The 25,040-nt window shown below is 52.1% G+C and overlaps 2 protein-coding genes across 2 annotated transcripts; one reads left to right on the top strand and one right to left on the bottom strand.

Annotated features, from left to right (window-relative positions):
* FNDC8 (fibronectin type III domain containing 8) lies at positions 444 to 12,277 on the top strand. The gene is made up of 4 exons (XM_005693207.2): positions 444 to 714; positions 8,884 to 9,250; positions 11,087 to 11,323; positions 11,856 to 12,277. Exons 1-4 carry the CDS (start codon positions 506 to 508, stop codon positions 12,006 to 12,008), a joined length of 966 nt encoding a protein of 321 aa, XP_005693264.1. The 5' UTR covers positions 444 to 505; the 3' UTR covers positions 12,009 to 12,277.
* On the bottom strand, positions 13,883 to 23,400 carry NLE1 (notchless homolog 1). The gene is made up of 13 exons (XM_018064225.1): positions 23,333 to 23,400; positions 23,053 to 23,196; positions 20,472 to 20,689; positions 19,783 to 19,862; positions 18,872 to 18,948; positions 18,601 to 18,698; positions 18,076 to 18,268; positions 17,443 to 17,578; positions 17,231 to 17,277; positions 16,326 to 16,528; positions 14,597 to 14,756; positions 14,432 to 14,502; positions 13,883 to 14,227 (listed from the first exon to the last, which is right to left on the bottom strand). Exons 1-13 carry the CDS (start codon positions 23,348 to 23,350, stop codon positions 14,215 to 14,217), a joined length of 1,458 nt encoding a protein of 485 aa, XP_017919714.1. The 5' UTR covers positions 23,351 to 23,400; the 3' UTR covers positions 13,883 to 14,214.

Genomic DNA, 25,040 nt, shown 5'->3' with positions numbered 1-25,040 from the left:
TCCAGCTTTCCCGGTGCCCACACAGCTGGACACGGGGTTTGCTGCCTCCGATGTCTGGATATGAAGTCTCAGAATTCTATCGGCAAGGTGTCCCACTCCCAGGGACCCAGTCCATCCAGTACTGCCTGCTCCCTCCACGCCCAGGCGCCACTGTCTCACCATCCACCTCCTCCTTCCCAGGGCAGATCAGAAGGGTACAGGTGGTGAGCATTTTGAGATCTTCAGAGAAGAGCAGGGCTGCTGTAACCACAGAGCCTTAGCCCACGTGGTGTCGTTGACTATTCTGGAGCTCTGCCCGCTCCTGACGTTGGCCCTGGGCTGCAGCAGCCCCCGGTCAGGGGGGAGCGTAGCCCCTAATTGTTACACCCTGTGATAATTATGAAGTCAGCTCATCGCACCCCCATCCCACCACAACTAAGGGTGTGTCTGCTGCCTCCAGTTTCTCTCTGCTTCCTGTCAGCTTGGTTGTCCTGCATGGTGCCGGCTGCGGTCCCAAACAAACTCAATGGCATCAGAGACATTCTACAAAGTGGGAGATGGGGAGGAGGCCATGCTGAGGAAGGAAACCCTCAATGTCTTGAATGCGCTCAGTCAAATGCCGAAGACCTTTCCAAACCCCAAGTCAATGAACAGGACCGTCACGACCAAAGGCCTCCCACTTTCCTCGAGGGGCAGTTTGGTGAACTTCTTAGAGGAGGGTGCCATCAATCTACCGTAAGACACGAGTCTGGTCCTTTCTGCTTTCTAAGGCCAGAGCTGGATGGGTGGAGGGGTTGGGGAGGGGGGGAGGGGGCGCGGGGAAGAGGGTGTTGAAGAGGCGCCACTCCTTGACCTATCCCAGTCGAGACTCCCAGGGAAGAGCATGTAAGCAGGTTGCCTGTGGATTCCTGACCCCAAATCAGTTCTTGGAGGCATGCCGGCCTCCAGCTCCGGAAGCCTTCTGGGATTAACTGGAGATGGATTGGCGGTGCTCGTCATCCTGTCTGGTCCTCACCATGAAGCCCCTCTCCTCTCGCCATGGTTCCTTTGCTCATGGAAAGGAGCCTGGTTATGTCCTCCCCCCAACCCCCAGGAGCCTGCCTGCCTTCAGACTGAGGTCTGTATTCCTCCTCAGTGATCACGGGTTTCCTTCACTTCATTTCACAAAACTCTTTGGGCACCTACAGGGTACCTGGTCCAAGGTTAAGTTCTGGGAATGCAGAGCTGGAAAGCAGTCTCTACCTTCAAGGAGTTCCCAGCATGGGGTGGGTGTGTGTGTGTGTGTGTGTGTGTGTGGTGGTTGGGGTGGGGGGCTGTCAGACAAGAATTGAGGCTATTACAGCATGGTCTGTGCTATGACAGGGACAACTAGAGGAAACAGAGGGAATTTAGTATAGTTTGGGAGGGGGTGAAGTTAAGGGAGGCTTCGTGGAGGAGGTGACTCTCAGAGGAAGGGAAGGAGTTAGCCAGTGGTGGGACAGAGGGGTGGGTTGACGTGGGCTGAGGGAACTGTCTGTCAGGAAGTTTCACGGGTATGTGACCTGTGCAATTAAACACAGCCTGACACTTGGAAGGACCCTGTTTAGTTTAATGCTTGGATGTTACTGTTTTGAAGGTCTTAATAATTTCTGAAGAAGGGACCCCACAAATTATGTAGCTGGTCCTGATGACGTGAAAGGGGATACAGTGGTTACTCCCTTAGGTACCTGTCAGTAAATAGGTATGGCTAAAGTGGCAGATGCAAGTAGGAAACTTCCTGGTATAAGAAAGTCTTAGACTGGGAACCAAGTTTTAAGCCAGGTTCTACCACTTAGATATATGACCATAGACAAGTTCATTAAGATCAGGGACCCTTGGTCCCCCATGTGTACAATGAGACCAACACCATCCAGCAGGGCTGCTGTGACCATCACAAGGAGTTTTTCTCCAGCATGTAGCCCAATGCCTGGCTGCCCCTTCAGCACTGGTGTTTCCAACAAGTAAATCTTCAATAGAGATTCCTTGGGGCTTCCCGAGTGTTCCAGTAGCTAAGGCTCCATGCTCCCAGTGCAGAGGGGCCCGGGTGTGATCCCTAGTTGGGAAACTAGATCCCACATGCCACAGTAAGAGTCTGCAAGCTGCAATTAAAGACCCCATATGCTGCAGCTAAGACCTGGTGCCGCCAAATAAATAATTTTTTAAAAAAATAATAAAAAAGTAAAATAGAGATTCCTAAGAGTTGACTCATTGGAAAACTCTCTGCTGCTGGAGGGATTGGGGGCAGGAGGAGAAGGGGACGACAGAGGATGAGATGGCTGGATGGCATCACCGACTCGATGGACGTGAGTCTGAGTGAACTCTGGGAGTTGGTGATGGACAGGGAGGCCCGGTGTGCTGCAATTCATGGGGTCGCAAAGAGTCGGACATGACTGAGCAACTGAACTGAACTGAACTGAAGGACAGTTTATGGACTTCCCAAGTGGCGCCAGTGGTAAAGAACCCACTTGCTAATGCAGAAGACATGAAAGATTCGTGTTCAATCTCTGGGTCAGAAAGATCCCCTCGAGAAGGACATGGCAACCCACTCCAGTATTCTTGACCGGAGAATCCTATGGAGAGAGGAGCCTGGGGGGCTATGGTCCTTAGAGTCACAAAGAGTTGGACACAACTGAAGCAACTTAGCACATAGCACAGGACAATCTATAGTATAACTGACATCCATACCCAGACTCTTGGGCCTACGAAGGGCCTTGGAGGGAGAGTCATCTATTTCAAGCGTCCACCAAGGGCTAGTATAGGAGGTTTGGGTTGATCAGGATTTTGCAGGAGGAGGTTGATGGGGCTGGGGCTCAGGGAGGAAAACTTTGGCCTTGATCAATCAACCTCAAAGCTGGAGGCTGGCCGGGTGTGAGGGATCTAGGGGTATGTGTGGGTCACTGGATCTGGCTAGAGCAGCCGGGGGAGGTGGGGAAGGAAGCAGGGGAGGGGAGCCAGAAAGCACCAGGGGAAGACAGGAGCTGTGTAGTATGGAGAAGCCCAGGAGATTTGGCTTCTGGTTCCAGCTCTGCCATTGACTACCAGGGTGACCTCAGTCAAGGTGCTTGGTGTCCACAGGCCCTGTGGCCACTTTCTCCAGACAGGGCTCTTCCAGCTGAGGGCTGTGACCTATGAATGTGTCAGGAACTCATCCGAGTTGATGGAGACTAGTATTACAAAAATGAGCGAAATAGAATTTAAATTCCAGTGTACATCACACACACAGTAAGTATGGGTTTGAAAAACCAGTTAGTACTGGTTTGTGAAACATTTTAGTTTCATGTGTGTGTGTGTGCATACACTGGGGTTTCCCAGGTTGCGCTAGTGGTAAAGAACCCACCCGCCAATGCAGAAGACATGAGACTCAGGTTCAATCTCTGGATCAGGAAGACCCCCTGGAGGGGGCGTGGTGATCCAATCCAGTATTCTTGCCTGGAGAATCCCATGGACAGAGCATCCTGGCAGGCTACAGTCCATGCGGTTACATGCATTCGTGTACTAGCTTGTCAAGAAATATGTATTTCTTACTTTCAGTTCAGTTCAGTTCAGTTGCTCAGTCGTGTCCGACTCTTTGCAATCCCATGGACTGCAGCACGCTAGGCCTCCCTGTCCATCACCAACTTCTGGAGTTTACCCAAACTCATGTCCATTGAGTTGGTGATGCCATCCAACCATCTCATCCTCTGTCGTCCCCTTCTCCTTCCACCTTCAATCTTTCCCAGCATCAGGGTCTTTTCAAATGAGTCAGCTCTTTGCATCAGGTGGCCAAAGTATTGGAGTTTCAGCTTCAACATCGGTCCTTCCAATGAACACCCAGGACTGATCTTTAGGAGGGACTGGTCAGATCTCCTTGCAGTTCAAGGGACTCTCAAGAGTCTTCTCCAACACCACAGTTCAAAAGCATCAATTCTTCAGTGCTCAGGTTTCTTTACAGTACAACTCTCACATCCATACATGACCACTGGAAAAACCATAGCTTTGACTAGACGGACATTTGTTGGCAAAGTAATGTCTCTGCTTTTGAATATGCTGTCGAGGTTGGTCATAACATTTTTTCCAAGGAGTAAGCGTCTTTTAATTTCATGGCTGCAGTCACCATCTGCAGTGATTTGGGAGCCCAAAACAATAAAGTCTGACACTGTTTCCACTGTTTCCCCATCTATTTGCCATGAAGTGATGGGACTGGATGCCATGATCTTTGTTTTCTGAATGTTGAGCTTTAAGCCAACTTTTTCACTCTCCTCTTTCACCCTCATCAAGAGGCTCTTTAGTTCTTCTTCCCTTTCTGCCATAAGGGTGGTGTCATCTGCATATCTGAGGTTATTGATATTTCTCCCAGCAATCTTGATTCCAGCTTGTGCTTCATCCAGCCCAGCGTTTCTCATGATGTACTCTGCATAGAAGTTAAATAAGCAGGATGACAATATACAGCCTTGACGTACTCCTTTTCCTATTTGGAACCAGTCTGCTGTTCCATGTCCAGTTCTAACTGTTGCTTCCTGGCCTACATACAGATTTCTCAAGAGGCAGATCAGGTGGTCTGGTATTCCCATCTCTTTAAGAATTTTCCACAGTTTATTGTGATCCACACAGTCAAAGGCTTTGGCATAGTCAATAAAACAGAAATAGATGTTTTTCTGGAACTCTCTTGCTTTTTTGATGATCCAGCAGATGTTGGCAATTTGATGTCTGGTTCCTCTGTCTTTTCTAAAACCAGCTTGACCATCTAGAAGTTCACGGTTCACATATTGCTGAAGCCTGGCTTGGAGAATTTTGAGCATCACTTTACTAGCGTGTGAGATGAGTGCAATTGTGCAGTAGTTTGAGCATTCTTTGGCATTGCCTTTCTTTGGGATTGGAGTGAAAACTGACCTTTTCCAGTCCTGTGGCCACTGCTGAGTTTTCCAAATTTGCTGGCAGTAAATACTGAGTGCAGCACTTTCACAGCATCATCTTTCAGGATTTAAAATAGCTCAGCTGGAATTCCATCACCTCCACTAGCTTTGTTTGTCCACTAGTGATGCTTCCTAAGGCCCACTTGACTTCATATTCCAGGATGTCTGGCTCTAGGTGAGTGATCACACCATCATGATTATCTGAGTCCTGAAGATCTTTTTTATACAGTTCTTCTGTGTATTCTTGCCACCTCTTCTTAATATCTTCTGCTTCTGTTAGGTCCCTATCATTTCTGTCCTTTATTGAGCCCATCTTTGCATGAAATGTTTCCTTGGTATCTCTAATGTTCTTGAAGAGATCTCTAGTCTTTCCCATTCTATTGTTTTCCCCTATTTCTTTGCATTGATCACTGTGGAAGGCTTTCTCATCTCTCCTTGCTATTCTTTGGAACTCTGCATTCAAATGGGTATATCTTTCCTTTTCTCCTTTGCTTTTCACTTCTCCTCTTTCCACAGCTATTTGTAAAGCCTCTTCAGACAGCCATTTTACATTTTTGCATTTCTTTTCCATGGGGATTGTCTTGATCCCTGTCTCCTGTACAATGTCACGAACCTTCATCCATAATTCATCAGGCACTCTATCAGATCTAGTCCCTTAAATCTATTTCTCACTTCTACTGTATAATCATAAGGGATTTGATTTAGGTCATACCTGAATGGTCTAGTGGTTTTCCCTACTTTCTTCAGTTTAAGTCTGAATTTGGCAATAAGGAGTTCATGATCTAAGCCACAGTCAGCTCCTGGTCTTGTTTTTGTTGACTGTATAGAGCTTCTCCATCTTTGGCGGCAAAGAATATAATCAATCTGATTTCAGTATTGACCATCTGGTGATGTCCATGTGTAGTCTTCTCTTGTGTTGTTGGAAGAGGGTGTTTGCTGTGACCAGTGCGTTCTCTTGGCAAAACTCTATTAGTCTTTGCCCTGCTTCATTCCACATTCCAAGGCCAAATTTGCCTGTTACTCCGGGTGTTTCTTGACTTCCTACTTTTGCATTCCAGTCCCCTATAATGAAAAGGACATCTTTTGGGGGTGTTAGTTCTAGCAGGTCTTGTAGGTCTTCATAGAACCATTCAACTTCAGCTTCTTCAGCATTACTGGTCGGGGCGTAGAATTGGATTACCGTGATATTGAATGGTTTGCCTTGGAGATGAATAGAGATCATTCTGTCGTTTTTGAGATTGCATCCAAGTACTGCATTTCAGACTCTTTTGTTGACTATGATGGCTACTCCATTTCTTCTAAGGGATTCTTGCCCACAGTAGTAGATGTAATGGTCATCTGAATTAAATTCACCCATTCCAGTCCATCTTAGTTCGCTGATTCCTAGAATGTCGACGTTCACTCTTGCCGTCTCGTTTGACCACTTCCAATTTGCCTTGATTCATGGACCTAACATTCCAGGTTCCTATGCAATATTGCTCTTTACAGCATCAGACCTTGCTTCCATCACCAGTCTCATCCACAACTGGGTGTTGTTTTTGCTTTGGCTCCATCTCTTCATTCTTTCTGGAATTGTTTCTCCACTTATCTCCAGTAGCACATTGGGCACCTACCGACCTGGGGAGTTCATCATTCAGTGTCCTATCTTTTTGCCTTTTCATACTGTTCATGGGGTTCTCGAGGCAGGAATACTGAAGTGGTTTGCCATTCCCTTCTCCAGTGGACCACATTTTGTCAGAACTCTCCACCATGGCCCTACATCGCATGGCTCATGGTTTCATTGAGTTAGACAAGGCTGTGGTCCATGTGATTAGATTGGTTAGTTTTCTGTGATTGTGGTTTTTAGTCTGTCTGCCCTCTGATGGAGAAGGATAAGAGGCTTATGACAGCGTCCATGGGATAGACTGACTGAGGGGGATACTAAGTCTTGTTCTGATATGCAGGGCCATGTTCAGTAAATTTTTAATCCAATTTTCTGTGGATGGGTAGAGCTGTGTTCCCTCCTTCTTACCTTGAAAGTGAAAGTGAAGTAGCTCAGTCGTGGCCAACTCTTTGCGACCCCGTGGACTGTAGCCCACCAGGCTCCTCCCTCCATGGGATTCTCCAGGCAAGAATACTGGAGTGGGTTGCCACTTCCTTCTCCAGGGGATCTTCCCGACCCAGGGATCGAACCCTGGTCTCCCACATCGCAGGCAGATGCTTTAATCTGTGAGCCACCAAGGAAGCCTAAAAGTTAATTTTTTTTGGATCCTGTACTTCATCAGCAAAAAATTTTAAAGAGTGGGGGAACATGGGCAAGGTTTTTTTTTGTAAGAGCAAAGAATTGGTAACAATACAAATATCCATGTAACAGAACACTATACAACAGTTAATGACTGAACCAGAGCAGATTAATCTAAAAAATACAATGTTTTAAGTAAAATAACAGCCTAACTGCACATGAATATGTACTGAATGATGCCATTTATTTATATAAAGTTTAAATTATGCAAACTAATAATATACACATCTAACAAACCTATAAAAACACATGGGGAATAATAAACACAAAATTTTAAATTTACTGCTCAGGCTGCCTCTGAGGGTGAGGATCAGGAGAGGGGTAGGGGAGCAGAGTACACAAGGGGCTTTAGCTACACTGATACAGCTTTAGTTCTGAGTTGGATAGAAGCTAAATGGAAGCTTAATATAATATGATCATTTTTTCCAGTTTTATTGAGACACAGTTGACATTTAACATTGCATTAAAGTATGCAACATCATTTGATAATTGTATGTATTGTGAAATCATTACCCCAATAAGCTTAGTTAACATCCATCACGACACAGTTACAAATATTTGTGTGTGAGATGAGCACTTTTAAGACCTAGTCTCTTAGGAACTTTCAAATATACAATACAATATTGTTCATTATAGCCACCACTTTGTGCACTGGTGTGGTGGTGGTGGTTTAGTCACTAAGTCGTGTCACTTTGTACATTACTTCCCCATGAACATGTTATCCTTGATATCTTGAATGAGACTGAAATATTTTATAATTAAAAAAAAAAATTAGAGGACTTCCCTGGTGGCTTAGTGGTAAAGAATCCACCTGCCAATGTAGGATACATGGGTTCAGTCCCTGGTCCTGGAAGACCCCACGTGGCACGGAGCAGCTAGGCCCACACACCACAGTTAATGAGCCTGTGCTGTAGAGCCCAGGAGCTGCAACTGCTGAAGCCCGCGCGCCCTAGATCCTGTGCTCCGCAAGAAGAGAAGCCACTGCACTGAGAAGCCGAGCACCGCGACTAGAGCAGCCCCTGCTCTCTGCAACTACAGAAAGCCCGTGCGGCAATGAAGACCCAGAACAGCCGAAAATACATACATAAAGAAATAACTTAAAAAAAAAAAAAAAAGAAATAACTTAAAAAACAATTAGAATGGAAGAAAAATTTTTGAGCATTCACCCCAATAAATATATGCTTATCTGTGCAGTTAATTTTACATGCTGTATATTAATACATATTGATAAGTGTCATAAAAATCTAAGTAAATAAATGTAATTACATATTAAACAACAGTAAGTAAATATTTAATAAAACTCATTATTTTTCTTTTAGATACTTTTAGATATTTTTCCATATCCCAGTAGATCGTTATGGTCATTCCCTGGGGTGTCTGCACCCTACCTTGGAGGAAGGACTTGGAGCTTTAGTGGTGTTTTTAAAACTGTGGTTCTCAGAACACTTGCATCAGAATCATCTGAGGATCTTATGAAAGATGCTTTAGCAGCTTCCCCAGTGCCATCCCAGCTGGGGACCAAGGACCAGGAATGTGCTTTTCCACTAGTAAGTGTCCCAGTGAGTGTGACCCACTGCTGCAGAGCAAGAATGTTCTGAGCGGCTCAAAAGCAGTTGAGGGCGTTGGTAAGTCCTGCTTGCCACTGGGAGCTTCCAGGCGGCAGGGGCTGGGGCAGCTGCCTCCATCTGTCTCCCCTCTCCCCTCCCCCTCCAGGAAGCACATGCCAGTGGAGGATTCCGAATGCAGCTCCGATGACACCAGCATCTCCCCCATGTCATCCACCTTGTTGAATCCCATCAAGTTGGCCGTGACCCAGCCCAACAGCAGCTTCTTTGCAGGCATGCTGGAGGGCGAGCTGAACAAACTCAGCCTCTCCTCGATAGCCAAGAGCACAGAGAAGGGACACCTGGCCCTCTGCCCCCAGTCTAAGTCCCAGATGGCCCCTGGGGGCCTGCTGGACCTCGACAACCCTGAGGTGGACACGGACACGTCCTCGACGCCCTCGGAGTCCTCTGTGGTCTTGGATGTGCCGGAGGCACCCTTCATCTGTGAACACACGGTCAGCGACTCCACAGCTGTGGTGCGTTTTCCCCCAGGTGCATCTGGCGAAGGCTTGATGCCCCCCTCCATCCCCCTCCACATGCCCGGCACTGAGCTGAGTTCACTGGGGAGCCTGTGGATGCCTACTGCCTGCATCCTTAGCTCTAGTGCATGGGTTAGGAGAGAGGGCGTGTCTGTAAAGAACTCCAGCGCAAGCTAGAGAAGGTTCACTGCTGTAGGGAAAGTTCAGACCAAGTGCCACTGGGGATTCAGAGGGAAAGAAACGTTACTTCCAGCTGCAGGGAGTAAGCTTTGGTGGTGTTCAGTGACATTTGAGCTGGGACTTAAACATCTAGAGATGAGGAAAGGCATTCTGTGCAGGGCTGACACTAGCAAAGGACGTGGGAGGAAACATCCACGTCCTAATTCAGGGTTGCTCACACTTTCCGGCACCTGCAGATCTGATCATCATGTTACCAAGAAGATTCCTCATTCCTCAAGGTTCTGACTCAGTAGGTCTGGGGTGGGGCCTGAGACTCTGCATTGCTAACACATTCCCAGTAGGTGCTGATGGCCCACGGACCACATGCTGAGTAGCGTTGTTCTGGATACAGGAAGAGAACAGCAGGAGGGGGTCATTTTCCAGAGGTCCTGTAATGTTAGGCTGCTGCTGCTCCTGCTAAGTCGCGTCAGTCGTGTCCGACTCTGTGTGACCCCGTAGACAGCAGCTCCTCTGTCCCCAGGATTCTCCAGGCAAGAACACTGGAGTGGGGTGCCATTGCCTTCTCCGAATGTTAGGCTACTGTATGGATTTTTCAGTAAGCAAAGAGGACTAGCTCTGTGCAAAGTTTTCTATCAGGTGAGAGATGTGATATGAGTTACATATTGGAAAATACCGTCTGGTGGCTCAGATAGTAGAGAGTCGGCTTGCAATGCAGGAGACCGGGTTTGACCCCTGAGTCGGAAAGATCCCCTGGAGAAGGAAATGGCGCCCCACTCCAGTACCCTTGCCTGGAAAATCCCATCGACGGAGGAGCCTGGTGGACTACAGTCCATGCGGTCGCCAAGAGTCGGACGTGACTGAGTGACTTCACTTACTTTGGAAGATAAACCTGGAAGGACCATTGTTGGATAGGCCAGCACAGCGTTTCTCAAAGTGTGGTCCCCAGACCACCAGTAGCATCTGTATCATATGGCAACTTGTAAGAAATTTAAATCCTTGCTTTCCCCACCCTCCTGATTGGGCCTGCTGAATCAAACTGGGCACAGGGGCCAGCGGTCCTTGTTTTAGCAAGTCCTCTGGGGTATTCTGATGCATACCAAAGTTTGAGAACGAACAGCTTAGATGGAGGAGAAACTGGAAATGGGAGACAAGGCAAGTGGCAGCAGGGCCAGGAACCTGCAGTGTTAGAAAAGCCCTCTGCAGTCCTTAGCCTGGCTTGGCAGCCATGGCGGTAGTACAAAGTGGACTCAGGAGCTCCTGATCTGAACCTTGACTCCGGCACTTAACTGCTGTGTGGCTGCAGGCAGGGCACTTGCTCTCTCTGAACTTGTAACCCCATCTGCAATGAGTGAGGTGGACGAGATGATTGCTAAGGTCCCTTTCAATGGACACACAGTCTATAGAGTATGGAGTTGAGGGTACCCTCTGAGGTTGGTGTGGCTGCGGTTGGAGAATGGCTCAGGCTTTGGGCTAGTGGGGCCTCATCTAACGTGAGGTGGGCCTACCACCCTCGGACACACATGCCTCAGCTCCAGCGGGAGCAGGGATGGGAATGGGGTCTTCTGACGCACATTGCAGAGTGGCTGGTTGGGTGGTGAGGGGAGGCCAGGCCAGGCCAGGTCTGAGGAAGCCTTGGGGATTCTCTCCTTCTAGATTTCCTGGACCTATGCCCCTGGCAAGCAGCAGGTCAGTTTCTACCAGGTCCTGTTACAGGAGGTGGTCAGGAAAAACAGCGGTGAGATGCCCAAGGCAAAGAACCGCCCCTGGATCTTCAATAAGATCCTGGGCACCACCGTCAAGCTGATGGAGCTGAAGCCAAACACGAGTTACTGCCTCACTGTCCGCGCAGCTAACACCGCTGGGGTGGGGACATGGTGCAAGCCCTACAAAGTGAGCCCTGGGAGAAGAGGGGCCCGAGGGTCAGGGGCCCTAGAGGTTGGGAACATCCCTGTACCTGCAGGACCTCTCCTCCTGCTGGCTTTCCCTCTCCCTGGGCAGATAAGCCTCATTTCCAGGCTGTTCTCCTTGGAGAGGGTTAAGGAGTAAGTCACTTTGGGGCCCCCTGGAAATTGACCTGTTCATTCATCCCTAATGTGTGTCTCTCAAAGCCAGTGGCTTTTGGATTCTTCAACTTAGGTATCAGTGATTGTGAGTGGGTTGGGAAGTCAAGGGCACCGAGGAAAAAACAAAGGGAAGAGGCTAACAGGGGGCAAAGCAGGGAAGAGCCTAGGGGTGGCAGGGCAGGCCCGAGTAGACACTGCTGAGCTTGGAAACAGCACACAACCGGGGAGAAACAGACGTCAGTGAGTAGGTTGGAGGGCACTCGGGGACCCCATTTCACAGACGAGGGGGTGGCAGTGTGGAAGAGGTGAGGTCAGGGTCAGCTCTGCCAAGGAGTTCTGAGGACTTTCGTTTCTTTCAGTTTGCAACCGTGGCCACTGACTTGAACAGCTTCCCCGAGAACAACCCCATCCAGATTACCGTGCAGCGCAAGGAGCCCCAGCGGAAGACCGTGTCCCTTGGGCTGGAGGACATGCGCAGGCTCGAAGATCTGGAACACCTCTTTCCCTACTAAGGGGGAGGGCCCCAGGAAGTCCCTCACCCACCCTCAGCTTCAGCCCAGGGCCCTCAGCAGTCAGAACCACGAGATGTACCACCAGCCCTTAGCCAGGGAACCACCGACCACCCTGCTGGTCCCAGGCCTGGGGCCGAGGTTAGAGGGGAGCTCCGCTCACCCGGAGCTTCTGCAGGCCAGGCCAGATCAGCCTCCACTGCCCGTAGCTGCTAGGCTTCCTTCCCCAGATCTGGGCTGGTCCAGGTCCCTCATTAAAACCTGCAGGTCACCCAGCACCCTGAGATTCTGCTTCGTGCCAGTGACGGCCTCAGCTGGGCCGCGGCCCCTCACCCTTCTGGCTTCTGCCAGGACCAAGAGTCCAGGTGGGTCAAGGGGACATGGGGTCATGAGATGCCATCACCCTTTCCCTGTGAGAGAAAGAGATGGTCCCCAAAGACTACAGCGCTCGCCAGGAAAAACAGTGATGCTGGACAGAGGCAGTGACAGCCTGCACACTGTCAGCCCGACTTGAGCTCAGGGGGACATGGGGCAAAGTGCCCGAGCTCTGATGGGAGGGTTTAATCCCTTCTGTTTCACTTCGGCTCTTCCTGGATGTGACAGCTCAGACAAACCATTTATGCTTCTGGGGCTGGATTTCCTCGTCGAAAGTACGGGGATGTGGGACTTCCCTGGTGGTCCAGTGGTTAAGATGCTGCACTTACAATGCAAGGCGTGAGGGTTCAATCCCTGGTCAGGGAACTAGATCCCACATGCTGTGTGCCATGGCCAAAAAGCAAAGGTTGGGGCGGAGGGGCGGTGACAGCACAGAAACCTGCTTTACTTGGCTTTAGCCAGCATTTCCCAAGCGGTTGACGACAAAATGCCCCTCCCCTCCTATGTGAATTACATTCATCACGTGTCCAAGGAATACTAAGGAAGGCTAGAAACCTATTTGGCTCTTTGCTTCTTCACATCTGTACCCCGCCCTGGGGACGTGGCATGGTCCTTCCAGGCATGGCTGCAAGGTCACTGTGAGGCTCAAATGAGAGCCCAGCAGCAGGGAGCCTGGCACAGAGTGGGACCTCAGAGCCCGTTGCCTCCCTTCACCCCACACGCAGTCCCACTGCAGAGACCAGGCAGGTGGAAGCCGAGAATCAGAGCCAGGCAAGGTGCAAAATCATAAAAACACACATGTGGGTGGGGGAGGGTGAGGAGGACCAAGAAGTCAAAACAGGCTGTGGCCCCGAGTGCTCCATACAAGGATGGCTGGAATCTAACCCGGGTAGAGGCACCTGGTCCTGGAAGAGAAGTGAGCGGGGGCAAGACCTTGCTCCAAGGTCTGAGCACGTCCTGGTGGGGGTTCCCTTCTCCCTGTGAGTCTTTGGGGGGCAGAGAGCCACCCTGCCCATCACACCATCCCCACTTCTGCCCGAGCCTGCACCAACTGCACGGCCCATTAGGGGGAGCCCTCGGGGACCGCCTCTCTGAACCCCGAGAGCCCAGTGACCCTGAATGAGGTCAGGGAAAGCCCTCCAGAGCATCAGGGCTGGCACAAGTCCCTGTGATGGTCACGGCGTCCTCACCCTGTGCAGTCCAGACCAGGAAGTAGCCTCAAGCTAGCGCGACAAGAGCAGTTCTAACTGGGCTGAATTCTAGTTCACGCAAACAGCTACACGTGGCTCATGCCGCCAAAACGGACAACACAGCCTTAAGAGCCTCCTCTGGCTACTACGAGACGGGCCTCAGCAGGTCACCCCAGCCTCTCCCTCGTAGACACAGTGGCAAGAAAGGAAAGGCCGCTTCCTGCTCAGCATGGTACTGGAGTAGCCCAGCTGCATGAACTGACCCAGCGTAGACCCCTGGGCATCGAGGACAGGAATCGTAACCCAAACACACAAAATATAAATTATTTATTTGGTCACAGAATCCGGGGCCTGACCCTGAAGAGAGAAGACAGCATTTAGAAAAGGCAGCAGCTGGTCATCACCCAGCTTTTCACTGCTGCTCGCGCCAGCAAGGTACCAAATGATGGCCAAGGACTGGGCTCAGTGACGACATCCTGCGACCTTCGATCTCCCGTTCTGCGGAGGGACCCCCGTGGGGTCTGACCGAGGACAGCAGGCCACGCTCGTTCTCAAGGTCATCGCCCAGCCTGAGGCCTCCCGTCAGAGCAGGCAGCGGGCGGAGGCTGAGTCCAGGTGGGGGTCCCAGAGACCTGGGGGGCTTCTCATCGCCTCCATCTGTGAACAAGGGCAGGGAATGGGCTGGTGACCCCAGCTCAGGAAAGGGAGGCACCGCACAGTCCCAGGAGCCCACGACGGGGGAGAGCCTGGGCAGGTGGAGAGCCCGTGGAACTCTCCACCACGGGGGACGACCACGAGGGCAAGGGCGGGAGAGCCAAGCACACCGGCCGCCACTGCGCCCCACCCTACCCCCAAACTCACATCCGGAGGCACTTGTCCTTCCCACCGCTGGCCACTCTCTGGCCGTCGGGACTCCAGTCGACAGCATATACCTAAACGGGGGAGGGAGACAGTGGTGCAGTGAGCAGGGTTGGGGTTGGGCGGCAGGCTTCAGTCCTCTGCTCAGCCCACGAGGGTCGGCCGCACCTCATCCGCATGGCCCGGCAGGTCCGTGGACAGCTTCTGGGCCTTCACGTCCCACACCTTCAGCGTGCTGTCGCTGCTGCCGCTGACCAGGAGCCGGCTGTCGGCCGACCACGCGATCTGGTACACGGCAGCCACGTGGCCGCGCAGGGAGGCCAGGTACCTGGGCCGGGGGAGGGGGATGAGGACAGATGTGAGACCGTGGAACACGTCTGAAGGGTCCTCGAGGCCCCAGCAGTCGTTCGCAACCATGGCTGCATGTCAGGATTACCTGGGGACCTGCATAAAATCTCACTGCCTGGCCCCCACCCCGGATCAATTTAATCTCTGCTGGTCATTGCGATTTTGTAAAAGTGCTTCTAGGATGCTTCTTGCCGGGCCTCCACGCTTGCTCAACTTTGCAAGCCTTGGACTCCAATGCCCCCATCTCTTGGCCGATCTGCACGACACCCCCCGCTCTGCCCACCCCAGCAGGTGCCTGCTGACAGGTGGCGTGGAGGAACAGTGGGCCGGGCCACTGGGACCTGGTCAGGACAGAATGATTGTGTCTGCTGGTGCAAGTCGTTGGGCCTGAGACTGTTTCCTTGTCTTAAAAAGGAGCTGGGGACTTCCCTGGGGGTCCAGTGGTTGAGAATCCACCTTCTAATGCAGGCGACTCGGGTTTGACCCCTGGTTGGGGAACTAAGATCCCACATGCCATGGGGCAACTGAGCCCACGTCTGCAAGTAGAGAAGGCTAAATGCCGAAATGAAGACCCCTCACGCTGCAACTAAAACCTAACCCAGACAAGTAAATGAATTTTAAAAAAAGGGAACCGAACAGCCTATTTCAAGGACTTTGGTGTGGAGATACACGGAGACGGACACGTAAGTCCCCCTTTGGCCTCAGGAGTGTTTCCCCGCTCCTTCCCCCACCCATGCCTCGACCTCTCCTCCTATCAACTGGGAGGGCGCTGTGCCTCGTCACACCACTGCTTCTCAGACCTGAAAGGTGACCTTAAATGGCGGGTTCTGATCCCCAAGCTCTGGGCTGGGGCCCAGGGTTCTGCAATTCCATCAAGCTCCCAGACAGGTAATGCACTGTCAGATCTGTGGACTCCACTGTAAGGAGGGCCAGATAACAACTAGACCACAGACCTACACTACCCGCTGCATCCCCGGCCCTTGGCTGGCTTTCAGACCATCTCTCTCCCTAGGCGTACAAGGAACTAGCCATTTTCCGCGCCCACTTAGTGAGGGTGCTGAACATACTACCTCATTTAATTCTTGTGATAAGGCTCAGAGGTAAGGGGTCTGCACACTCAGAAGAGGAAAGAGGCTCAGAAAATCCAGGGACTCCCCTGGTGGTCCAGTGCTTAGGAATCCGCCTGCCAACGCAGGGGATGGGTTCGCTTCTTTCCTGGTCTGGGAAGATCCCACATGCCTCGGGGCAGCTAAGCCCACCCCGCATGCCACAACTACTGAGCCCGCCCACCTAGAACCTTCACAACAAGAGAAGCCACTGCAATGAGAAGCCCGCACGCCGCAATTAGAGAGTGGCCCCAGTCACTGCAACTAGAGAAAGCCCGCGAGTGGAAACGAAGGTGCAGCAGACAAAAATAAAAACAAAATAAATAAATATTAAAAAAAAAAAACCCAACCACTTGCCAGAGCCACACAGCGAGAAAGCAGCAGAGCCGAGCTCCGTCCGGAGGGGGAGCACCCCTCCTCCCGGGCCCACACCCCCCACTCACTTGCCCGTCCTGCCGTCCCACAGCTTGATGGACTTGTCAAAGGAGGCACTGGCGATGATGCGGGAGTCTGGGGAGAAGACCACCTGGTTGATGAGGGCCTGGTGCCCCGTCATCCGTGCCAGGGGCTTCTTGTCCTCTGCCGGGGACCACAGGAACAGGGTGAAGTCGTCTGAGCCAGACACCAGCCTCTCTGGGCCCTGGCCCTGCGGAGGCAAGAAAGCGCACACGGTCTCAGGGAGGAGACCCGACCTCAGAGGCGAACACACCACTGTCTGCTCAGTCGTGGGCTCTTAACCACCGGACCGCCAGGGACGTCCCACAGTGGGATCTTAAAAGGGGGAGGGCTTTATATGTGGGCTTGTGTGCGTGTCTGTCTGCACCGCGTGTAGTGTACACACACACCTGTATGTGAAGTCTCGGAAAGGAGATACGAGTCACTGGGAGCGCTGGATGCTTCCAGAAGGAGCCACGGAGATGAGAGGCTCTCCACCACCTCCTTTTTTTGCGTTCTTTGAACCCTAGACTATCTGAATGTGTTACTGAAACTAAATGAAATTTTAAAAAGAGAGGGACTTCTCTGGTGTCCAGTGATTAAGACTCCATGTTCCCAAGGCAGGGGACAGGAGGTCTGTCCCCAGCTGGGGAACTAACAGCCTGAATTCTGAGGCCAAAATAAATAAACAGAGGTACCTTAGAATTACAAATAAATAGATAAGCAAAAAAAACCAAAAAACAAAAAACCAAAGTGAAATAAAATGATCCCCAGCACACTAAGACTTTAGAATTGTAAAGGAAGAACTTTGGGGGGACAGTACATTATGTACTGGGGCTAGAACTGAGCCTGTGCAGGGTTTGGGGGATGAGGAGAAACCCCGCATGGAGTTGGGGATGCTGGGGACGCTTACCCGCACGAGGTTGTAGCGGCTCAGGGCCTTCTCCTTCAACTCCTGCACTGTGACCAGGCACCAAAGGAAAGAAGGAACAAGGCTGATGAGAAAATTCAATACGGACAGCAAGCACCCCCCCACCCGGCCGAGGCTGGGCCCTCACACGTGAAGCCAGAGAGCCGGCTCCTTCTCAAGCAGCCCTTCCTCCCTGCCTCCTCCCGCTCACTCACAGGACCCTCGGAGGTCTTGGGCGTTCACTGAGGCCTCGGCAGGCTCAAAGGCCCCCGTGCGCAGGGCGTAGTCGGTGCTGAGGGCCATGGTGTTCACCCAGTGGCCGTGGCCTTGCAGAGTCCGGCACAGCACGCCCTAGGGTGGACGGAGACAGGTCAGATGCCCACAGAGCGGTCTGCACCCCTGGGAACATGAATGTCCAGGTCAGCCCCAGAAGACGGGGGTGCCCACAGGACTCAGACGCAGGGCCCTCATTCACTGTGATCTGCATCAAATCATCCGTTAGATCACTCACTGTGATCGCAATCAGAACTCGAACCCTCTGGTCGGATCAGTGTTTCTGAAAATATGTTTCACAGAAGAGAAATGTCAGGGAAAAAGGGCTCTAGTCCAGTAAGGTTGCGATACAGCAGGCCTGATAAACCTAAATAGGCTTCCGACAGCAGGAAATTCCAGGGCCTGACCATGCTCAGGGGCCCTGGACTCTCCGCTATAACATGGCACCGACCCCAGGACCCACTGTTCAAAAGCACCTCCCTGAGCAGTTCCCGGAACAAGTTCAGGAAACACTGGTTTGACATCCCTGACCAGCGATTTCCCCAGGCTGGTTCCGGACCCTTTCCAGCTCTTACATCATCAGCCCTCCAGACTTTGATGGTGCGGTCCTGGGAGGCCGAGTAGAGAAGCCCGTCCCCTCCCCACCGGAGACAGGTGACTGACTGCGTATGCCCGGTGAGGATGCGCTCGCAGCGGCCTGCGGTCGTGTCCCAGACCCGCACGCTGCCGTCCTTGGAGCTGCTGGCCACGTAGCGACACTCGGGGTTGCTGGAGAGGAAGAGACGAGTCCTCACTTCTGAGCAGGCAATGCCTGTCTTCCCACGCTGCCTCCCGATGCTCAGCTCGAAGGCTGGGGATAACGTCTCGACGGCTTCCTGACCCCACCATCTGGTGGCGCTGCAAGGTGGCTCTCAGGGCCTGTGATGAGCATCCACCACCCCCACCCGCAGGTGCAGACAACCTTCCCCACTGCCTGCCACGCTGTCACTGCCAGTCAGAGCCCCCACCCTGTCCCCTAAGACTCCTCTGCACCGAGCACAGGTAGGGTACAGCTTTGAACCCCTGGATCCCCATTCACCCCAGCTGTCAGTGTCACTTACGCGTGGAGCGGCTCCCAGCTCAGGGCTGTGATCCACTTGCTGTGGCCAGCGAGTGCCCTGCCCACTTGCTTCCCTGTGCTTGGGTCCCACAGGAGAATCTGCAGGACAGAAGCTCATCAAATAACCCTCCCCAACCTTCCCCTGGCCCCACCCAAGGTCCTCTGCCCATAGCCCCCAGCCACCCCTCCCCGAAGACCCCAGTACCTCATTCTGAGGTACTCCCAGGAAGGGACTCCAGGGTCCCCACCTAAGTACCCCAAGCATCATCTACCTGGCCATTCTTACAGCCTGAAGCCAGCTTCTTGCCGTCTGGGGACCAGGATATGCTAAGGACCCAGTGTCTGTGTCCTGGGAAAGCAGGGAGGGGAGAGAGGGGGGCCACACCTGTCTTTATCCCAAACACTCAGCAATGCCTGGCATACTGCAGAAAGTGCTATAGCTAGCTGCCAAATAAATGAATGCTCAAACACCGATCGAAGGGATGAGACTCCCTAGGCAAATGGCAAACCCTCCCCAAGGGCTAGAGCCGTGTACCCGCTGCACAGATACCACCACCACTTTCTAACAGCTCCTCACGTGCCACGTGATATAAAATTCTTGCACACGTCAGCCCCCTTACAATTCTCACGATAACTCTAGAGTATGGAACAATGCGAGAAGTATCACCCCCATTTTCCAGATGAGAAAACTGAAGCTTAGAAAGGAAGCGAGGCCTACACACAGGTCACCTCATTAGCGTGAGGCTCCCAGGCCAGCAGCATCAGTACCACCCGGCAACTTGAAATGCAAATTCTCAGGCCACATCCCAGACCGGAGGAGACAAAAATTCTGGGGGTGGGACCCAGAAATCTGTATTTTAACAAGCCCTCTAGGTAATTCTGATGCATGTTCAAGTTTAAGGACTACTATGGCAGAGACCGGACTTAAGCCCAGTTCTCCTTGCTACCAGCCAGCCAGTCACTGCCCGCATCCTCACACTGACTTTTGGGTCCAGTCTCTGCTTGTTTGTAAGTGGCTAGTGGGGCTCAAGGGTAAAGTCTCAACCTAGGAACTGGCAACCGCTAACTGGATATTAAGAGGCTGGAGTGCGCTCTGGGCCTCCCAGGAACTAAAGAGCTGAACGAATCACCCGCCTGCCACTGTATCAACCGCCGCTCTGCGGGTAACTGCGTGCGTACCGACCCTGGCATGTGAAGTGTGGCGTCTCAGTGCTGAGATCCCAGAAGCGAACTGTCGTGTCTCCGGAGCCACTGGCCAGGTACCTGGGGAAGAAGAGGGGCAGCCTGACCTCTGCACTGGGGACAAGGGGTTGGGTTGGGCCCCACCCAAAACACTGCACAAGTACATTCCAGTGGCTTTTTCAATTGTCTTCTGGGAACAGAATCTGGGAGCGGAAATTTCTCTCTCTTCTGAAAAGGAGAACTATAATACCCAGGCCATCTGGGAGAAGACTCTAGGAGATAATTTCTCTCCTTGTCCTTCCTGAAAGGAATGGCCACAGCCATAACCAGTTTAAGCTTCTTATTATCCTCAAAGGATTGTGAGAAGCAAATAAACCCTGTTTCTCAGAGGAACAACTGACTCAGAGAGGTTAAGTGACTTGTCGAGGTCACACAGCAAGGAAGGGGCAGAGGCGAGCTTGCAGCTCAGCTCTCCTGAGAGCAAGTCCAGGAAGGGCTCCTCCAAGGCAGGTGTCCTTGGTCTCTGGGGACAAAATTTCAGTGGGTGAGTCACTTACTTACACCCTGAGCCCAGAGCTTGGGTCAAGGAAAGGCAGCCAGAGGCCCCACTGAGCATAACTTGGGGGGTCCCCCCACCCCAGCCAACAGCTGCACCCCCACTCCCCTCCATGACTCTGCAGCTGTCCTTACTTTCCTGTGGGGCTGAAGGCCACGGAAATGACCGCCTCACTGTGACCCTCCAAGGAGCTGGTGCAGCGGGTCACAGCGCGAACCCTGAAGATAGCTTGTGGCTGGTAAATGATGTCCAAGACCTTCTCTGTCTCCACCGCCTGGGACTCCAGGGTCCTCCCCAGTGAGGAGACGATCTCGGCATCATGGACATAGAAAGCCAGTGGCAGGGGATCCTCCTGGAGGACAACAGGAAAGGGAAACCCCCTATCAAAGGATGGGCAGGGCAGCCTCCACCGGGGGACCCTCCCCTCCCCACCCTCTGCAAGCTGTGTGCAGGCAGCCTTCTTTTCAGCCACCCTGCTTGGGATACCCCCATTATTACCCATTGAGCAAGACCTTTTCAGTCCTTCAAGATCACTTCCAGAATATTTACAAATCACTTTAGAATCCTTTATCTGCATCTCACAACCACCCTGACAGATAGGCATTCATACTGAAAAAACAGAGCAACCAAGTGATTCGCTCAATGTCCTACTGCTAACGACTAATTCAGGTTCTTCAGACAGAAGCCCAGGGTTAGAATTAGTATATAGCATTTAAGGCATTTTCTAAACCACCACACCAGGCTCTATAATGTGTAAGAAGCATTCAAAAAGCTGATTGAAAATGCAGACTCTCTGCTTCACCCTTGGGTCTGGTGTAGTAAGTGTGGGGTGGAGCCCAGGTACTGCATTTTTAAGCAACTTCCCCCACCTCCAATGTTGTTGTTGTTCAGTTGCTAAATCCTGTCTGACTCTTTGGGTCCCCATGGACTGTAGCTCGCCAGGTTCCTCTGTTCTTAGAATTCTCCAAGCAAGAATACTGGAGTGGGTTGCCATCTCCTTCGCCAGGGGATCTTCCTGACCCAGGGACCAAACCAGTGTCTCCTGCATTGCAAGCTGATTCTTTACCACTGAGCCACCAGAGAAGCCCACGGCCAACAGAGGGCAGCACCTTGATAAACACTAGCAGCTTAGGGTGGAGAAGGCAGTGGCGCCCCACTCCAGTGCTCTTGCCTGGAAAATCCCATGGACGGAGGAGCCTGGTGGGCTGCAGTCCATGGGGTCACCAAGAGTTGGGCACGACTGAGCGACTTTACTTTCCCTTTTCACTGTCATGCATTAGAGAAGGAAATGGCAACCCACTCCAGTGTTCTTGCCTTGAGAATCCCAGGGACGAGGAAGCCTAGTGGGCTGCCGTCTATGGGGTCGTACACGACTGAAGCGACTTAGCAGCAGCAGCAGCTTAGAGGAAATCAGTCCTGAATATTCATTGGAAGGACCGATGTTGAAGCTGAAACTCCAACACTTTGGCCACCTGATGCGAAGAACTGACTCATTTGAAAAGACCCTGATGCTGGCAAAGACTGAAGGCGGGAGGGGAAGGAGATGACAGAGGATGAGATGGTTGGGTGGCATCAGCGACTCAATGGACATGAGTTTGAGTAAACTCTGGGAGTTGGTGATGGACAGGGAGGCCTGGCGTGCTGCAGTCCATGGGGTCACAAAGAGTCGGACACGACTGAGCTGACTGAGCAGCTTAGGAGAGCAAAAGTTTTGAGTCTGACGTTTTGAGTTCCAACTCCAAATCTACCACCTACGGCACAGCATCTTACACATAATCGAATGATCGTAGGCATCACTTCATGGGAAATAGATGGGGAAACAGTGGAAACAGTGTCAGACTTTATTTTTCTGGGCTCCAAAATCACTGCAGATGGTGACTGCAGCCATGAAATTAAAAGACGCTTACTCCTTGGAAGAAAAGTTATGACCAACCTAGATAGTATATTCAAAAGCAGAAACATTACTTTGCCAACTAAGGTCCGTCTAGTCAAGGCTATGGTTTTTCCTGTGGTGATGTATGGATGTGAGAGTTGGACTGTGAAGAAGGCTGAGCGCCGAAGAATTGATGCTTTTGAACTGTGGTGTTGGAGAAGACTCTTGAGTCCTTTGGACTGCAAGGAGATCCAACCAGTCCATTCTGAAGGAGATCAACCTTAGGATTTCTTTGGAAGGAATGATGCTAAAGCTGAAGCTCCAGTACTTTGGCCACCTCATGCGAAGAGCTGACTCATTGGAAAAGACTCTAATGCTGGGAGGGATTGGGGGCAGGAGGAGAAGGGGACGACCGAGGATGAGATGACTGGATGGCATCACGGACTCGATGGACGTGAGTCTGAGTGAACTCCGGGAGTTGGTGATGGACAGGGAAGCCTGGCGTGCTGCGATTCATGGGGTCGCAAAGAGTCGGATACGACTGAGCGACTGAACTGAACTGAACTGAGCACTGTAAAATGGGGAAGTTAATGACAACGGGGAGACAGTGGGGGGCTGCGACAAGGAATCACTGTGATGATGCGCCCAATGTGTTCAAAACCCGCGGTCTCTCCGCAGGTGGGCCCTGAAGATGGGCGTGTAAATCGCTCACTCGAATCACATCTTCCGACCCTCCCCAAGGGAAGACCGCAAGGCCGGGTTGTCAGCACTTCGCGGGAGCGGAGGGGGCCCTGGTACCCAAGACCTTCGGCCTTCCGATCCCCCGCGCGCCCGAAGCTCACCTGGGCCAGCAGAGCGTTGCATACGAGCTGCAGCTTGTCCGGGGTGATGTCCACCGGCACGTCGAACGGCGAGCCCAGCAGCTGCCCACCCTCATCCTGGAACTGCACGAGCAGCCGCTGCACGTCGCGCGTCGCCGCCTCGTCCTGTACGGACAAGCGCGGTGGGCGTCACTCCCGCGGCTCAGTTACCCGAGGGCCACCACTCCCGCCTCCCTCCGGCCTCGGGAAAGCGGGCGCGAGAGCCCGGCCGCGGGCCCCGCCCGCACTCACGCACACCCACCGCGGCCGTGGCCGCCATCCTGCGTCCCCACGTGAAGGAGGTAACTCCGGCGTGATGGAGCGCCGCTGCCGTGGTTCAGCGGCGCCGCAGCCCGCCTCATCGCCCCCTGGTGTCGCGGCGGGGAAGTGCCGCGCCCCGCCAGGCCTCTGGCATTGGGCGTGGGCTCCGCTGGTACCCGCCTCCGCACCCTACCCTTGGCGGACCGGTGGCCGCCTCGGCGTTCAATCTCTCCCAGTGCTTTGCAGGATACTGACAACTTTTTGTCTCTTCAGAATAGCGATTCTTAGCCCAGTTTTCAGTTCAGTTCAGTCGCTCAGTCGTGTCCGACTTTTTGCGACCCCATGAACCGCAGCATGCCAGGCCTCCCTGTCCATCACGACCTCCTGGAGTCCACCCAAACCCATGTCCGTCGAGTCGGTGATCCCATCCAACCATCTCATCCTCTGTTGTCCCCTTCTCCTCCTGCCCTCAATCTTTCCCAGCATCAGGGTCTTTTCAAATGAGTCAGTTCTTCGCGTCAGGTGGCCAAAGTATTGGAGTTTCAGCTTCAACATCAGGCCTTCCAATGAAAACCCAGGACTGAGCCCCAGTTTTCAGTTCAGTTCAGTTCAGTTCAGTTCAGTCGCTCAGTCGTGTCCGACTCTTTGCGACCTCGTGAATCGCAGCAGGCCAGGCCTCCCTGTCCATCACCAACTCCCGGAGTTCACTCAGACTCACGTCCATCGAGTCGGTGATGCCATACAGCCATCTCATTTTCGGTCGTCCCCTTCTCCTCCTGCCCCCATCTCTCCCAGCATCAGAGTCTTTTCCAATGAGTCAGCTCTTCGCATGAGGTGGCCAAAGTACTGGAGCTTCAGCTTTAGCATCATTCCTTCCAAAGAAATCCCAGGGTTGATCTCCTTCAGAATGGACTGGTTGGATCTCCTTGCAGTCCAAGGGACTCTCAAGAGTCTTCTCCAACACCACAGTTCAAAAGCATCAATTCTTCGGCGCTCAGCCTTCTTCACAGTCCAACTCTCACATCCATACACGACTACTGGAAAAACCATAGCCTTGACTAGATGGACCTTAGTCGGCAAAGTAATGTCTCTGCTTTTGAATATACTGTCTAGGTTGGTCATAACTTTTCTTCCAAGGAGTAAGCGTCTTTTAATTTCATGGCTGCAGTCACCATCTGCAGTGATTTTCGAGCCCAAAACAATAAAGTCTGACACTGTTTCCACTGTTTCCCCATCTATTTGCCATGAAGTGATGGGACTGGATGCCATAATCTTCATTTTCTGAATGTTGAACTTTAAGCCAACTTTTTCACTCTCCTCTTTCACCCTCATCAAGAGGCTTTTTAGCTCCTCTTCACCTTCTGCCATAAGGGTGGTGTCATCTGCATATCTGAGGTTATTGATATTTCTCCCAGCAATCTTGATTCCAGCTTGTGCTTCTTCCAGCCCAGCGTTTCTCATGATGCACTCTGCATAGAAGTTAAATAAGCAGGGTGACAATATACAGCCTTGACGTACTCCTTTTCCTATTTGGAACCAGTCTGTTGTTCCATGTCCAGTTCTAACTGTTGCTTCCTGACCTGCATACATATTTCTCAGGAGGCAGGTCAGGTGGTCTGGTATTCCCATCTCTTTCAGAATTTTCCACAGTTTATTGTGATCCACACAGTCAAAGGCTTTGGCATAGTCAATAAAACAGAAATAGATGT

This window comes from Capra hircus, chromosome 19 (genome assembly GCF_001704415.2).
Source record: "Capra hircus breed San Clemente chromosome 19, ASM170441v1, whole genome shotgun sequence".
In the NCBI taxonomy this organism is placed as follows: Eukaryota; Metazoa; Chordata; class Mammalia; order Artiodactyla; family Bovidae; genus Capra; species Capra hircus.
This window is presented reverse-complemented; position numbering and strand designations above follow the sequence as displayed.